Raw genomic sequence first — 16,402 nt, forward strand, 5'->3', positions numbered from 1 at the left:
GCAGGCGGACTCTCAACCACTGCGCCACCAGGGAAGCCCTATTTTCTTTGAAAATTGTTTTCATTTTAATTCTTGGTTTTGAAGTTTTAATTCTGGCAACCTGCCTATAAAGTAGGTGCATTGCTAGTGTTGTTTGGAAGAAGGAGAAATAATGTCCCCTTTTGCTATTTGGTTAATTTTAATTTTTCCCCAATTACTTCTCTTGCCAAACCAGCTGTCATTTCAAGTTTCTGATCTATTAATGTTATTAAAATTGTAACTTACCTAGGCATAAAATACCATCACCCTCTTTGACTTACCTTTTTTGTCCTGCTAACTACTAAATCCCATGGAGTCTTCCTTCAAAACTGTATCTCTTTATGTTTTGCCATATTCACTATCTCCTCTCTAGCACAAGCTCTTACATTGTTAGTTAATTAAAAATGTGTCTGAAGCACCTCATATGCTCTGCATTGTCTTGGGAGTATAAGCTGTGAATGTTACCACTGCTGACAGCTCACATGTAGCCTAGCCATTCCATGTGCCAGGCACAGTAAGTGCTTCATGTGTGTTAGCTCATTCCATCCTCACTGGAATCCATGAGGTAGGTTCAGTTTTTACCCGCTCTGTATGGATGAGGAAACTGAACCAAAAAGAGCTGAGTAATTTGCCTATGGCCATTCAGCCAGGAAGTGGCAGAGCCGGGATCTGAGCTCTCTGGCAGTCTGGCTCCAGAGTCTGCACTCTTATTCAAATACTGTTTCTTTCTAGATGTTGATCTTCAGAGTTTGCACTCGAGGAATACACATAAGTTAACTAGACTGCTTCTGGAATTCATCTTAGGCTTACCTTTTTTATCTCCATATGCACCAGTCCATTCAATACACGTCAGATTAATTTTTTCTTAGAATGCTTTTATTGTGTCTCTCCTGCTCAGAAACTTCTGTAGAGCCCTATTTTCCACAGAACAAAATTTTGACTCTGTGGCCTGAAATTCACAGATTTCCACAGTCTCCTTCAACTTGCCTTTCCAGCAGCTTTTCATCTCCTGTTTCCTCCCCACATCCCAGACAGATGGACCCACCCAGTGATTCTCATCCCTGCCCTGTTGTCTCTCCAAGTCCAGAGGGATTCTTTTTCTCCCTCATCATGCAGGTGCTATTTGAAGTCCACCTCCCCTGCAAGTCTTGCCTGATCACTCAACGTGTAGTTTTTTCTGGGTTCACCAGTACCCCTTGCTGGCCACATCCTTGATTTCACTTTTAATAGAATATTTCTGGGAATCGATCATTTACTTTTTTGTGTAACTGTACCCGGCCTCCCCTAACAAAATTGTGGTGGATTAAACTTGTGTTCCCCTGTAGGGTCCTTCTAATAAGTTTTGCTACTTGGGTGATATGTAATTGGAACAGATTTCTCAAATATCTTTCTTTCCTTCGAATCCCACTTTTCCCTCCTCCTCTTTTTCTGTCGCTTTTAGCACTCCATCCTCAAGTCTAATGGGATGGGTTCTGTTTTATCACGGTTGATGGGAAGGAAACTTTTTTTTTTAGACATTCCTACCCTGCATTCTGCAGTGATTTATAATCTTGAGAGAGGTGTCTACATTCTTTTGCTAGATCTGCTCTTTCTCTCCCATATTCTTTGTATATTATTAGAGTGGTGTCTTGTTTTTACCTGGTACAGAATATTTTCTCCTCCATTGATTTCATAATCAGGTCTTAAATTCACAATCTTTGCCAGGCTGCACTTAATGAGTAATTATTTTTCTGTCTTATAACCTCAGCAAATCTTAACATCTAGTTAGTGGGGCTAGAATGCACTTTTTTGTCAACCCCCCCTTTTTTTTTTTTTTTTTGGACGCTATTCCTTAAGCTAGAATCCTCCCCCTGTGTCTACCAGGGAACCGTTTCTCTCCCTCCTTTCTTTTTTTTTTTCTTTTTTTTTTTTTTTTGCGGTACACGGGCCTCTCACTGTTGTGGCCTCTCCCGCTGCGGAGCACAGGCTCCGGACGCGCAGGCCCAGCGGCCGTGGCTCACGCGCCCAGCCGCTCCGCGGCATGCGGGATCTTCCCAGACCAGGGCATGAACCCACGTCCCCTGCATCGGCAGGCGGACTCTCAACCACTGCGCCACCAGGGAAGCCCCTGTCAGCCCCTTTTAAAAAATGAAATTATTTGACCAATCCTCCATCATCTCTTCACTCTTGCTCTGTAGGGGGTGTTTCGTTCTGCCATCGCAGGAAGGGGACCTCATGATCTCCCCCTCCAGGGTTTCTCTCCTCTGCTGAGAGTTGCTTGGCAAATCCTACCCCCGACCTTATTTGGGGCCATACATGTGGGTCTTTGCTTGTTCTGTGAACAACAGGATGGAGAACACTTCCTGTTCTTGATGCCAGATGGAGGTGGTTCCAAGCAGAGATTATACCTCCATGTTCTCTCATTCCCAAAATGGAGGTAATGAGCTTTGAGTCTACATAAGGTGGTAGCTTAAAATAGCAGCAAATTGAATGCTGCTGTCTTGGTCGAGTTATTCACTCCCCATTCACTTTTTGGGTTTCTTTAGCTTAGCTAGGAGCGTGGGAAGAGTGGCTCTAATATTCCTCACTTCTAGAGTTAAGTTGGCAGCATTTCAGTTTGAGAGGTTGTAGGCCATGTGGTCAAGAGAACAGGTGAGTCAAACAAACCTGGTTTGGATCCCCGCTCTCACACTTTTCTGTTTCAACCTGGATAAAGTATCTGACTTCAGGTTGCAGGTGTATAAAATGGGATGGACAGATTCGGTATTTGACTCTGACATTGTGATGGCCACTATTCCAGTTCCTGAGCCCAAAGTAGTGGAAAAAAGAAAAGAAAAATCCCTGTCCTTGTGGAGTCTAATATAATATCTCCCTCAGAGGGTATTGGGAAATTAAGTGAGACATAAAAGTTGTAAATTTTAGGCACAGTGCCTGGCACTCAGGACGTAAGAGCTGTTATTCAGCACTATGCAGTGTCAACCTTGTCCACTTTGTATCCCCGCTTGGCACAGAATAAGCACTCAGTAAACTTCGACTGAAGAACTTGATTCATGTGTGTGTACCAGTTTTTTTTTTCATTTGTATGTCAGTATTTAATAAAACCCCCGAACAATCATGTGTGTATTGTTTCCCTGGTTTACTTTTTTAGCTTTTGGAAAGCAACGTGACCTTTCCTTTTCTGGCAGTTCCTACAGGCACCATTGATAGACATCACATGCTTGAAAGAATCTTCAGCCTTTGGTTACTTAGCTTTGAGCACAGGTTGGATGTTGTGGGACTTCTTATCTGATATTTTCCTTAGAATAGCTGGGTTAAGCAATGGCTCAGTCCTTTGACTTGGTATTTGAGGAATGTGATCTGGTGAGGTTCAGATGCTAAAGAGTGTCATCTACGTACATTCTCAAACAATAGTTGCAGGTCTGGAAAGCTGGCACCTAAATTCTTTAACAGGAGTCCTGAAGTCAGATTTTTCAGCAGATGGAACTCCTGTCACATAATAAAAATGACTTTGGATTTAGGCCTGGCTTTCATTCTAGTTAGGTGTCTTGGGCAGTGTAATGAGACTGAATCTCAGTTTCCACATATGTAAAGTGGGGTTAACAGTATTAACATTTTCATAAGATTGTTGTGTTAGTAAGGGAGATGGTGCGTGTAAAGCAGTTAGTACAGTGCCTGGAGTGTGATAATTGCTGAAAAGTGGTAACTATTTTAAATTATTTAGCCTTTTTAAAAAGTCGGGCAAAATTTAAAAGATAAAAAAAATACAGGGACTTCCCTGGTGATGCAGTGGTTAAGAATCTGCCTGCCAATGCAGGGGACAAGGGTTTGATCCCTGGTCCGGGAAGATCCCACATGCTGCAGAGCAACTAAGCCCGTGTGCCACAACTACTGAGCCTGCGCTCTAGAGCCCGTGCTCCTCAACAAGAGAAGCCATTGCAATGAGAAGGCTGCACACCACAACGAAGAGTATCCCCCGCTCGCCGCAACTAGAGAAAGCCCGCATGCAGCAACGAAGACCCAACCCAGCCAAAAATAAAAATAAATGAAATAAATTTAAAAAAATACAAATCACTAAAAAAATTATGTAAGTTTGCAGGTGCAAATTAACATTTGTTTCATCTGAAAGGTCTGGTAGTTGAACCATGGAGTGACAGCAGGTAACACAAATGTCAAGGTCATCTTGTTGAACTTGCTGGTTTCACACATGATAGCAGAGTCCCAAATTGTTTTGGTGACTTAGCATGGTGAAGGTTTGGGTTAAGTTTTCTGGACTCTCATTGTCTTATAAAGCAGATGAGGAGATAAAGTGGGTAGATGGGGAAGGGTGTGTGGGACAGTGTTTATAAGGGTCTGACTTCTGCCATGGCATGTGTGTGTCTGTATTTGTGTTGATGTGAGAAGGAGAGAGAACGACAGCAGCAGAGCACATGTGAGGGTGTACGTGTGAGACAGGGTGTGTGAGAGTGAGTGTGAAAGAGTATGTGACAGAGTGTGAGTTTGAGTGTGAGTGGAGAGAGAGGCTGTTTGTGTATGGAATTTCCTGGGTTTGAGGGGTAGACATTTAGTGCCTGCTAATTTTCCCTACTTCTTGGATTCCAAGAAGAAAACTTAAGGGCAGAAAGAATACATTCACTTCTGGTGAAGAGAGCCCTTGGCATCTAACCCTGTACTGTGATACAGTATAAGGAGGAATAAGTAGGAGTTTTATCACAAGAAGGTGGGTGCGTGGTGACAGTGTTTGGGTAGACATCATGGAGGTGGAGTGACCCCTGTTATCCTTTGTGGTGCTTTGATGCTGTAAATCTTGGAGACAGGAACTCTTAGGTGTAAATCTCATACGAGTTCTTGCAGAGCTAGAGGAATTGAATTCCTTTGACGACAATTACCTCTTAGCTGGAGGAAGTACTATACAGGCCACTTTTCAAAAATGTTCTTCAAAAGCCACGTGCAAAACATTGTTATGATTTTTTAAAATACTTACAATTTCTAAATGTGAAATCATTTAGATTTAACTGTCCAATAGCAGTCAAGCACATGAATTAGTGGTTTACTAAGCACAGTTGAGCCTTGAACATAGCAGGTTGGAACCACACAGGTTCACTTATACGAGGATGTATTTCCGTAGTAAATACTACAATGCTACATGATCCACGATCCACGGTTGGTTGAATCCTCGAATTCGCAGGTCGGACTATAAATTATACTTGGATTAATCCCCGCATTGTTCAAGGCTCAAATGTCCATCAGTTTTGAAAACAATAAATTTGAAATGCAAGTATAAGAAAAATAGACCTACTGTATAGCACAGGGAACTGTATTCAATATCTTGTAATAACCCGTAATGGAAGAGAATATAAAAAAGAATATATATATATATATATATAATTGAATCACTTTGCCATACGTCTGAAGCTATCGCAACATTGTAAATCAACTATATTTCAAATAAATTTTTTTGAAAAGAAAAAATAGCAGAACTATAAAAAAAGAAAACGGAAAATGGATTCAGACATAACTGACTTGGATTCCTCCTTCCTCTTCTCCTTCCCCATCATTAAAGGCCAGTAAGGTTGTTAGTCGCTGGGAGTGCTCATTTCTTCTAATTTTATGCTATTTTGAATTGCTGATTTAGCTTGGTGAGGTTATTTCTGGGGGGAAAGAGTTCCTGTATTTTGACATTGATATGATTAGTAAAAACCAAAGCAGTGAGATTTTTCTGGCTGATGTTTTAGGTGAGGATTCACGATAATAAGAAGGCATTCGCCTCCCCTGGTAAATGGTAAAATTCATATACTTCTGTTTGATTTTCTTTCCTAGCTTGTTCGTTTTGGTTTAAGTAACCAGCTGGTGGTTGCCTTCAAAGAAGAAAACACTGTTGCTTTTAAGCACTTGTTTTTGAAAGGATATTCCGGTGTAGATGAAGATGAATACAGTTGCAGTGTATATACTCAAGAGGACACCTATGAGAGCATCTTTTTTGCTATTAGTCAGGCAAGTATTTTGTTGTGACTTACCTATACTTTGAGAATATGTTGATCCTTGACCTTGTTGTCTTAGCAAAGAAAAAAATTATACATATATTAACATATTCTGATTTAAGTTTTGCATAGTCTGCCAAAAGTTTATTGCTTTTTCTGTAGCTACATTTCCACACAATAGATTTTGCCTATTTTAAGTTTTTCTTTAAGGTTTATGTTTGTATTTATCCCTTCCCACCCGCTACTATTGGGAGATTACCGCAGATCAAATAGCCAAATAGCTAAAAGTAGGCTTGTAATCTCAGAAGGTTTGATGAATGAGAGACCAAATCTAAGATTCTAGCATCTCAATTTTGATGTCTTAGCATTAATAAGCCTAGCTGAACTTTAAGAATATGGAGTAGGATATGATAATATTTGTGTCTAGGTAGTATTGAGAAACCAGATTGGTAGGCCTGAAGAAAATATTTAAAGGAGAGAAATTCTTATTCTTTCTTATTCATTCATTCATTCATTTACTCATTCAGTAAATATTTGGGTACCGAGTATGTACCAGGTACTGTTCTAGACATTGGGGATATAGCATGAATAAAACAGACAAAACTCCTGTCCTTATAGAGCTTAATTCTAGAGGGGAGAGCCAGAGAAATGAAAAGAAGTGAAAAATATAGTACAGAATGCTGACTCCTTGAAAACACCACCAAAACAAACAAACAAACAAACAAACAAAAAAACGCATGTTGGGAAGCAAGACTGAGCTCACTGCTAACAGTGGTAGCAGAGATGGTCCCTTGACCATTCTCCATAGGTTGTAGAGTGCAAAGTCTGGCTATAGATTTTGAAGTCTGGTTTAAGGCATGTCTTTCAATGTGAGGGGAGCTGGATAAGAACTGAGTAAAGATCATCCTATAATAGTTTAGGACTGGTGGGCATAACAAGATGAGGGTTTTGGTGGGGGATGTTCAGAGAGTCTTGGGAGTTATTAGACTACATCTTCAAAATGATCATCTATTTAAATGAGGTTTGGGGCTGTTCCTGAAGTAAATAATACACTTACTTGCAATTTTTATGTTCCTGGGCAAAAGTTTCCTGGAATAATAAATTCATATTAATGAAGATAGGGGCCAGTAAAGCCCTGGTAGTACAGATAGGCAGATGGTAAAGCTGTGTTAACGTAAGCGGTGGGTGTGGATGGCTTGGGTCCTCAGAGGTATGTTGAAAATGATAACTGGAATAAAGCAGGGGAGGAGACTGGACTGCCTGGTGGTGCCTGTGCACTGGAGATGGATGTTTGCAGTTTTCTTTGGGTGGTAAGGAAAGGCCTCATGGAGGCGGTAATATTTGAGTCAAGGTCTGAAGACGTGAACCTTGCAGATAGGTACCTGGGCTTCTAGGCGGAGGGAACAGCAAAGGCCCCAGGCAGGAGTGTGCCTAGAGAGCTCCAGAACTGCCTGGAGGTCAGTGTGGCTTTGGAGGTGGTGGGGTGGAGCCAGTGGCCAGTAGTGGGCTGGGAGTTCAGAGAGATAGGCAGGACCTTGACTTTGGCTCTGAGTAGGTGGGAGCCTCTGGCTGCACTTTAGTTTCGAGTTCTGTGACGCCGTGTGTTTCTGCTCAACCCAAGAAGATTACCTTGTGGTGTTTTACATTGGGGAGTTCTACTGAGGGATATGAGACAAACAATAAAAAATAGCTAAAAGTATATTCCATGTGCTGTAAGTTCTGATGAAACTTGTTAAGCTCATAAATGTCTTTATTTAACTATTTTTAATAGTTTCATCGGCTAAGGAATTTATCTCTGGGGACCCTTGGTTATGGAGAAAATGAAGACAACAGAATTGGATTAAAAGTCTGTAAGCAGCATTACAAGAAAGGGGCCATGTTTCCTTCTAATGAGACGCTAAATATTGACAGCGACATTGAAATAGGTAATACAGTGATAATTTCATTATATTTCTTTATCATCTTCTGTGGTAAGAGCAAAAAACACCCTCGTGCGCCGGCAGCCCAAATGAAACAACTTTGCTTTTGTGACGGCTGACCTATCTGAGGCTTTAACGTTTGCCTGCAAAGAGCTTTGGCTCAGGAAACTATGGGTGTGCTGTGACAGGACCAGGAACATTTGTGCATCTCTTTGGTGCAACTCAAGATTTTTGGTTTTGGGGAGTAAATGCACAGGTGTTTCCTGTTTGTTTAATTTTTTCCCTCCGTGAGGGGGGGATTAGGCTTTTTGAAAAAAAATGAGACTGTATTTGTTAAATGAAATAATGTGAGTGAAAATGCTGGGTACTCTTGCTTTTATCATTTGTTAAATATGTTAATGCTCTTCAGAGATGAATTGTGATTAATAACTCATTTTCTCTGTTTGGAGATTGGCAAAAAGTTAACATCTAATCAAGTAGAATTGTTTTGTGACATTCTGTTAAGAATTTAAAAGCATTCCATATATAAATGCAAAGTATCTGACCTGAGGCTCGGGAGGTTTTGTCTTTCATTCAACAAATCTTTGGTGTACAGTTATCACGCCTAAAGCACTCCCTGTTTTATGAACTGGGGTTGCAGAGATTAACCAGTCATGGCTCCTCAAGGAGCTAACAGGTCAGAAATCTGGGTCCTAGTAGCAGTGTAAATTTGGAGTGGTTTTATTAAAAAGAGAGCTCCAGAGTTCATTTGACCATATTTCCTATAACCCGATTTTAAGGTGCCTTGGTAATACAATAGAAGAACATCCCTGTGAAGTAAAGGTTCTAATTCATTTCCCACAGGCTACCTGTTTAGAATCTTTTCAGGAGTAAATGTGTCCTACCCTCTTGACTCTAAAAGAAACAGCCCATAAGCCAGCACTTGTCAGGGTCCCCAGGTTGCTTCCAGAGACCCATCAGTAGCTTGGTTCTGTGGCCAGCAGCCTTGAAATGTCCCTTATCTTATTGCCCTGCAGGCTCTGCTATCCTGAGGTCTGTGTGGTAGTCAGTCTGCAGGGGCTGATCCAGTTTCACCCTGCATGTTTCTCCTGCGCTGTCAGCTGTGCTCCCCGCCGTGGGCAGTTCCTGTAACTGGGAGTACTGAGAGGTGGAGCTGAAAGCTTGTGCAGTGACCCTCTGCTCCAAATGAGCCATGACCACTTGTCCTCTTAAAAATGTGAGCCTTAATTGGATGAATCATACGACTATTTTCCAGTGATTCATATGTTGTTTCCTTCAACTGATTTTTCTTGGAAAATTGATTAAAGAAATGTGGCCAAAGTCAGTATCAGTGGCTAGGCGAGACAGAGCAGAAAGCAGGATTTATTCCCTGACCATTGGACATTGGTGTCCTCGGTCATTTCCTTTCCATCATATGGAATATTTTTAACCAAATGGAGAGAAGTTGACTATTAATTTGACTTGACTTTAAGAGAGACTGTTGAAGCAAGCTAATTATATTTTTTGACTTATTAAATTAAATATAACTTATCAAAGAGAACTTTTTGATGTATCTATTCAAAAGGTGTAAAAAATAATCTTAAAAATGCTTGATACTGGATTTTAGACTTTCTTGTCTTGGACACATTGGAGGAAGCCTGCAGACGGTATAAATAGGGATTGAGTTTGTCTTCATTGGTGTGGCATTATAGTTTAAATAGGTGAATTAGCAGAAACTGTTCTAGATTACCTATTTATGAATTTTGTGGTATCTTTATGATTAAGAGAAGCATCCTTCAGTGTGCTCAGCGCAGAGATCTGCCTGTGTGCTGCTTTCCTGGTGGGTTTATGTTTAGCTGCACGATTGATTGTACAGTTCAAGCTAAGGGTTTCCCCTAATTCATGCTGAGGGCCTATCCCTCTGTCCCTGCCTCTAGACCTATAGCTTTACAGTTCAGTTTCACTTGGGGTACTGTAATGAATCCTGTTAAAAAAAATTTTTTTTTACAACATTTAGATGGATATCATTCTACTACAGTGTTTCACTTTCTATAATGCAGATTTTGAATTTCTTATCTTCTTTCCACGTATTCTTAGCATGAAACATTATGACCATTTCATCATTTTACCTGCCATTTTAAGAACATATTGAATCCACCCTCCCTTTGTCTCTGAGAGGGTTGTTATTTCATTTGCTGGAGTGTTCTGCCTTGTAAATGAGATTCATTTGAGTGATGAGGCTGCTACTCCAATATCAGTTTGTTCTGTTTGAAGTTTGATGTTTTACTCGGGGCTTTTGCCATGCTTTAAAAAAAAATCTCAGTTCTTAGGTTTTGCTGCCACCAAGTGCTTGGTGGCCTCATTAGCAATGACTGTAGCATGAGATATGGCAGACTCCAGAGAGTTCTGAATGTGCATGTAGCTAAAGTGTAGTCCTCCTATTACAATTACAGAATCTGAATAATCAGATAGACTTTTATAAGGCAAATTTTACAGATAGTGTAACATTAACTAACATGTGCTGTCCTATTTCTCTGAATCCGTCATCAATTTTTAAAAAACGCACCTGTTTTATAAACATTTGAAAGTGAAAAAACTTAATGTCTTTTTTCATTTAAAAAAAATTTTTATTGGCGTATAGTTGCTTTACCATATTGTGTTCGTTTATACTGTACAGCGAAGTGAATTCATGTCTTAGAATGAATGAAATACAGGAGAAGAAGACCTAGGACAGTATCGGGCACACAGATTTTTAACAAATTCCTCCTTCTTTCAGAATACAGTCATTTGCCCAGATAAGTTTAATTTAAATATTATTTTTTCCTTTTCCTTTACTTTAGAATAAGAATGTTGAAGGTAGAAGGGCCTTAAATAGCCTCAGTTTGGCCTTCACTTTAAAGTTGAGGAAACTGATGTTCAGTCAAGCTTGGTGACTAGGCCAAGGTCATGCAGCGATTTAGTGACCGTGGGTCTTTGCTACTCTAAACTCGGTAACATGGGCATCACCCAGGAGCTTGTGAAACATGCAGAATCTCCAGGCCCCCCCTAGACCTGCAGAATCCAAATTTGCATCTTAACGAGATCCCTGAATGACATATACGCACATGAAGCTTGGGAAGCGCCGGTTCAGTACTCTGCAGCTGCGGTCTTTGACTTCGCACAGACCTCTCTCTCTTTTACCAGCTTCACACATTTTATACTGTCCATCACCATCGGCCTTCAGTGCCCCCTGTACCAGCTTGGACACCTCTGTCCATCAGTATCACTCCCTTACAGAAGCGGTTCGGGCACTTGCCTCTCCCTTCTTTCTCACCTGGATCCTGCCAGCCGTCACCAGGGTCCTCTGTGGCCGAGCCCTGGTGCCCCAGCTGCTGATACCTCCTGGAGAAACGGGCCAGAGCAGAACACGCTCACACTGCCACACATCTGCAAACCTCCGCACACAGCACCTCCAGCAGGCTTCCCCGTCAGCCCGGTGCTGCAGAGGCGAGGCTGCGGCCAAAGGCCTCCCACAGCACCAGGGCCCACCCCTTTCAGCTCTGCGAAGTCGCCTCCCTCTCTCTGCACCCAAATTCGCATCTCTGAGCTCCGTTCCTCCCTGAGTTCCAGACTCCTCCTCCATTCAGCCGGCTGCTTGACAAACCACTTGACAACCCCCTCTGTGACTCTAATAGGGATTTCAAACCTGCTGTGTCCAAAACAGAACATCTCAAGCCTCCTCCACCCCCTACCCCTGGCTCAACCTGTTTCTTTCTACTCTTGCCCATCTCGGAAAATGAAACCAACATTTTCACATCATGCCATCATACTCCCAGTTGCTCAAGCCCCAAACTTGAATGTGTTGGTTTCTCCATTTCCATTGCCACCTCTGTAGTCCAAGCCGCTGCCGCTCTTGCTTGGACTGGTCTCCACCCCCTGCCCTGCCCCTCAGCAACCAGAATGATATTTTTTAAAAAATTGGCTAAATTGGGACATCTCATTCCCTGGGCTAAAAACCACGAGTGGCTTCCCATCTTTTTAGAATAAAACCCACAAGTCTCTGTAGGACCGGCCACCCGCCTGTCTCTCCAAGCCCCCGCTTCCCTGGTTCTGCCTCCTTGCTGTTTGTTGAACAAGTCAGGCTCTTTCTTGCCTGGGACTTAGTGCTTACTTTTGTCCTGCCCGGAGCGCTCCCCCTGGATCTGTGCTCAGCTGGGTCTCCTTCCTCCCTCAGGTGTCGGATTAAACAGCCCCAGTGCCTCAGAGCCCTTCCCAACAGTTCTCCTCAGGTAGGGCCTCCCCACCCTCCATCACTTCACTGTGTCTTGGCAGTACTGTGCACACCGTGAAATTGTCCTGTGTATATTTTTTCACTCTTGGTTTATCTCCCCCACTACAGTGTGAGCTCCATACAGACCTCGTTCTGTCTCGTTCATCGCTCTACCTTCAGTGCCTGGCACAATGCCTGGCCCCTGAAAGCTTTCAGTAAATATTTACTGAATAAGTGAATGAGTCAGGTAGGGAGCCTGGGCCTTTTGAGTTTCCGAAATAGGTGCTCAGAGGTCAGCCTCATCAATGTACTGGTGAAGAGCTCAGGCTCTGGAACTGAGCACATGTGGATTTAAATTCTGGTTGGTTAGGGGCTTCATCCTGGTGGCACAGTGGTTGAGAGTCCGCCTGCTAATGCAGGGGACATGGGTTCGTGCCCCGGTCCGGGAAGATCCCACATGCTGCGGAGCAGCTAGGCCTGTGAGCCATGGTCGCTGAGCCTGCGTGTCCGGAGCCTGTGCTCCGCAACGGGAGAGGCCACAACAGTGAGAGGCCCGCGTACTGCAAAAAAAAAAAAAAAAAAAAATTTCTGGTTGGCCACCAGCTAGGTGTGTGACCTTGAGGAAGTTTCTTGGCCTCTCTGTGCCTCGGTTTGTCCATCTGTAAAATGGCAACAATAGTGTATGTCTCACAAGGTTGCTTCGGGGGGTTAAACAGGATGATGCATTAAATGAGAGAACCTATAAAGCCCCGAGCACAGTGCCTGGCAGAGAGTAAGTCCCTGTATGTTTTTGCTATCTGTATCATTCTATCTTTAGTTTCCTATAAAAAAAGCTTCTTTTGATCAACTGCCCTCACTGTATCAATCAAGGCCCAGTCAGGAAAACCAACATTGAATTGTTTCTTGATACTCATGGTCCATTTGCCAAACACAGGGAGGCACCCCCTCTGACACCTGCCTTTCTTAAACATTGTGGCTGTTGAGCTGTCCATTCAGCTCCGTGTCCTTGTTTTTGGCCCAGGATACCTGATTGTCATAAAATGTAAGTGTGTCCTCCATATTTTGAGTGTCCTATATACTAGGCAATGGGTGTTCAACGGCCACAGCAGTCGTGCCCTTGCTCTCAAGCACCTTATCTTCTAGTTGAGGAGATAGATAAGCAAATAAAGAGTCAAATTGTGAGAGAACATTCTCAGAGAACAAGCCATAGGGCCTACCCGGGTTCTCAAGCACCTACTGAGTGTCAGGCACTGCAGGAGGCCCTGACTTTTCCATTCTTGAGGCAGCACAAAGGGGGCAGCAGCAGCCCAGGTGAGAGTCAGCCAGGCTGGTTCACACCACTTCTGGCATCAGGGCTGAGTGACCTTGAAGGGCGTTGACCATGAAAGGTGTTCATTGTCTCCAGACCTCCTCGGTTTCCTGCCAAAGTGTTAGGCTACACAATAATGAGACTTATTTTTATGTGCGGCTCTTGGAATCATTCTTTTATAGTTTACAGCTCATAATTTATTTTTATTTGAGTACAATCTAAGTTCCTTTCTTTCTCTTATTTTTTTTTTTTTGGAAAAGTATCGGACTAAACAGAAAAGTTGCCAACTAGCACAAAGATGTCCTTGTATGGCTTTCGTCTAACTTTCCCAAATGCTAACATTTTACCACATTTGCTTTATCATTCTTCCTACATAAAAAAATTTCTCCTGAAATCTATGAGACGAAGGTGCAGACACAAGGCCCCTACCTCTAAGTACTTGTGTGCATCTCCCCAAACAAGAACGTGCTCCTCATAACCACCGAACAGTGCTCAAAAGCATGAGTTAACGTGGATGTGATACTATAATCTACAGACCCTATTCATATTTCATCAACTGCCCTAACATTATCTACAGCAAAAGCCATGCCTAACCTGCCTGGTCCAGGATCACATATTGCATTTAGTTGTCATGTATCTTTAGTCTCCTATAATCTGGAGAAAAATTGAGTTCTTGGCTTTTTTTTTTTTTAAATGACCTTGACATTTTTAAAGAGTAGAATGTCCCTCCCTTGAGTTTTCCTGTTTTTTGTTGTACGCGGGCCTCTCACTGATGAGGCCCCTCCCGTTTCGGAGCACCGGCTCCGGACGCGCAGGCCCCGGACGCGCAGGCTCAGCGACCATGGCGCACGCGCCCAGCCGCTCCGCGGCATGTGGGATCTTCCCGGACCGGGGCACGAACCTGCGTCCCCTGCATCGGCAGGCGGACTCCCAACCACCGCGCCACCAGGGAAGCCCTGTTGTGTTTTTTTTTTTTTTTTTTTTAATTAACTTACTTATTTTTGGCTGTGCTGGGTCTTCGTTGCTGCACGTGGGCTTTCTCTAGTTGGCGGCGAGCGGGGGCTACTCTTCGTTGCGGTGCGCGGGCTTCTCATTGCCGTGGCTTCTCTTTTCTGCAGAGTACGGGCTCTAGGCATGCGGGCTTCAGTAGTTGTGGCGCACGGGCTTAGTTGCTTCATGGCATGTGGGATCTTCCCAGACCAGGGGTCGAACCTGTGTCGCCTATATTGGCAGGCGGATTCTTAACCACTGCGCCACCAGGGAAGCCCCTAGTTTTCCTGTTTCTTTGTGCCTAGATTGAGGTTACGCATTTGGGGCAGAAATACCACACAAATGGTACGTTATTTCAGGAGGCACATGATGTCTCTTTATCTCAATCCTGGTGAAGTTAACTTTGATCACGTGGCTAGGGTGGGATCTGCCAGGTTCCCCACTGTAAAGTTACTGGTCTCCCTGTTGTGATTAATAAGTATTCTGTGGAGAGATGCTTTGGAACTTGTTGAGTCCTCTGCTCTCATCACACTTCAGCCCACTGGTTTTAGCATCTGATTTTGCCTGACAGTCACTGTGGTTTTTTCATGGCCCTAGACTGCATTCACCTAGACCTCCAGACCCTCTCCAAGAACCTTCAGGACTGGAAGAACTCATCATTCTTCAGACTGGCATTTTATCGGTAAATATGCTTTCGAGTCTCATTGCCCAGGAGATGCAGATGGGGAAAGGAGAGTAGGGGAGGAAGACTATGGCAATTTATACCTTGTAATATTTTCTATTCAGCCTCTTGCAAGTTGAAATCTCCTTTCATCTCAAAGGCATTGACCTGCAGACGATTCATTCCCGAGAGCTACCAGACTGTTACATCTTTCAGAATACGGCAAGTGTCTATTTTACTAAGCCATTTTATCATTTTTCTCTACTCCTTTTGTAGGTGCAGAGTGCAAAGCACCTCTGCCTATAGATGTGTTTGATGCAGTTGTGTTTAAAACAGTTTTAATGCCACTTTATAGCATCGTTGGTCCAGAGGCCGTGACTTCTAAAAATGATACAAGCCCATTCCAACTTTTTAAAACTAGATTTTGGGGTTGAGAAGAGTTTTCAAAGTGGACTTTGACTTCCTACTCTCCGAATACATTTTTAAAAATAGCTTATGACCTGTGTTTTAAGTGCCTATAACGTTTTTCCCACCTTCGAAGGAAGGTCTTTGCAAATGTTGTAGCAAATGTTTTCAAACCTCAAGGCAGAAAGTGCCCCCTTGGTCTGAAGGCTAATCTGCAAAGGATCAATTGCTGCAGCTTTTATTTTGGGAGGGGCAGGCATGTGCCATGGACTTCCTCCCTCCCTCCCTCCCTTCCTTCCTTCCTCCCTCCCTCCCTCTCTCCCTTCCTTCCTCCCTTCCTCCTTTCCTCCCTTCCTTCCTTCCTCCCTCCCTCCCTCCCTCCCTTCCTTCCTCCGTCCCTCCCTCCCTCCCTCCCTTACTCCCTTCTTCTCTCCCTCCCTTCCTTCTTTCATGTTTCTTGATGGGCAGAACTGAATGCTCAGTTGGACGTTATATGTAGCTGTTGTTTTAGCAATTCAGAAGCATGCTTCATTCAACAACAATCGCTGAATGCTCAGTGAGTCCCTACGAGGCAGCAGGCAAGTTGCCATGCTCTAGAGGTACCATGGCCCTCAGGAAGCTTACAGCCTAGTGGAAGAGATAGAAAAACAAGTCAACAAAAAAATTAATTATAAATTGTGACATGTAGTAAGGAAGAATGTCTCCCCCAGAGAGTAGCATGATTAATCTCCCTGGGGTGACCGACACATTACAAAACGCATTATTAAATCCAAGGCAAGGCAAAGCTTGGAGAGCTGAACGTGTATGTGATCTATGGTTAAACCCACAGGTGCCTGAACATCTTTGAGCACAAGCCACGTGCACATTACACATTCTCAGTGTAATCTAAGAATATCGTTATGACCAACCCAGAGA

At 43.2% G+C, this 16,402-nt stretch overlaps 1 protein-coding gene across 1 annotated transcript in view; it reads left to right on the top strand.

Annotated features, from left to right (window-relative positions):
- Nucleotides 1-16,402, top strand: part of MCOLN2 (mucolipin TRP cation channel 2) — a 61,023-nt gene that overhangs the window by 16,376 nt on the left and 28,245 nt on the right. Inside the window, exons 3-6 of the mRNA XM_082657455.1 lie at nucleotides 5,815-5,988; nucleotides 7,747-7,900; nucleotides 15,019-15,103; nucleotides 15,208-15,304. Of these exons, the coding sequence (XP_082513581.1) occupies nucleotides 5,815-5,988; nucleotides 7,747-7,900; nucleotides 15,019-15,103; nucleotides 15,208-15,304 (510 nt within the window). The remainder of the gene's footprint in view (nucleotides 1-5,814; nucleotides 5,989-7,746; nucleotides 7,901-15,018; nucleotides 15,104-15,207; nucleotides 15,305-16,402) is intronic.

This window comes from Grampus griseus (assembly GCF_964374135.1).
Source record: "Grampus griseus genome assembly, chromosome: 1".
In the NCBI taxonomy this organism is placed as follows: domain Eukaryota; kingdom Metazoa; phylum Chordata; class Mammalia; order Artiodactyla; family Delphinidae; genus Grampus; species Grampus griseus.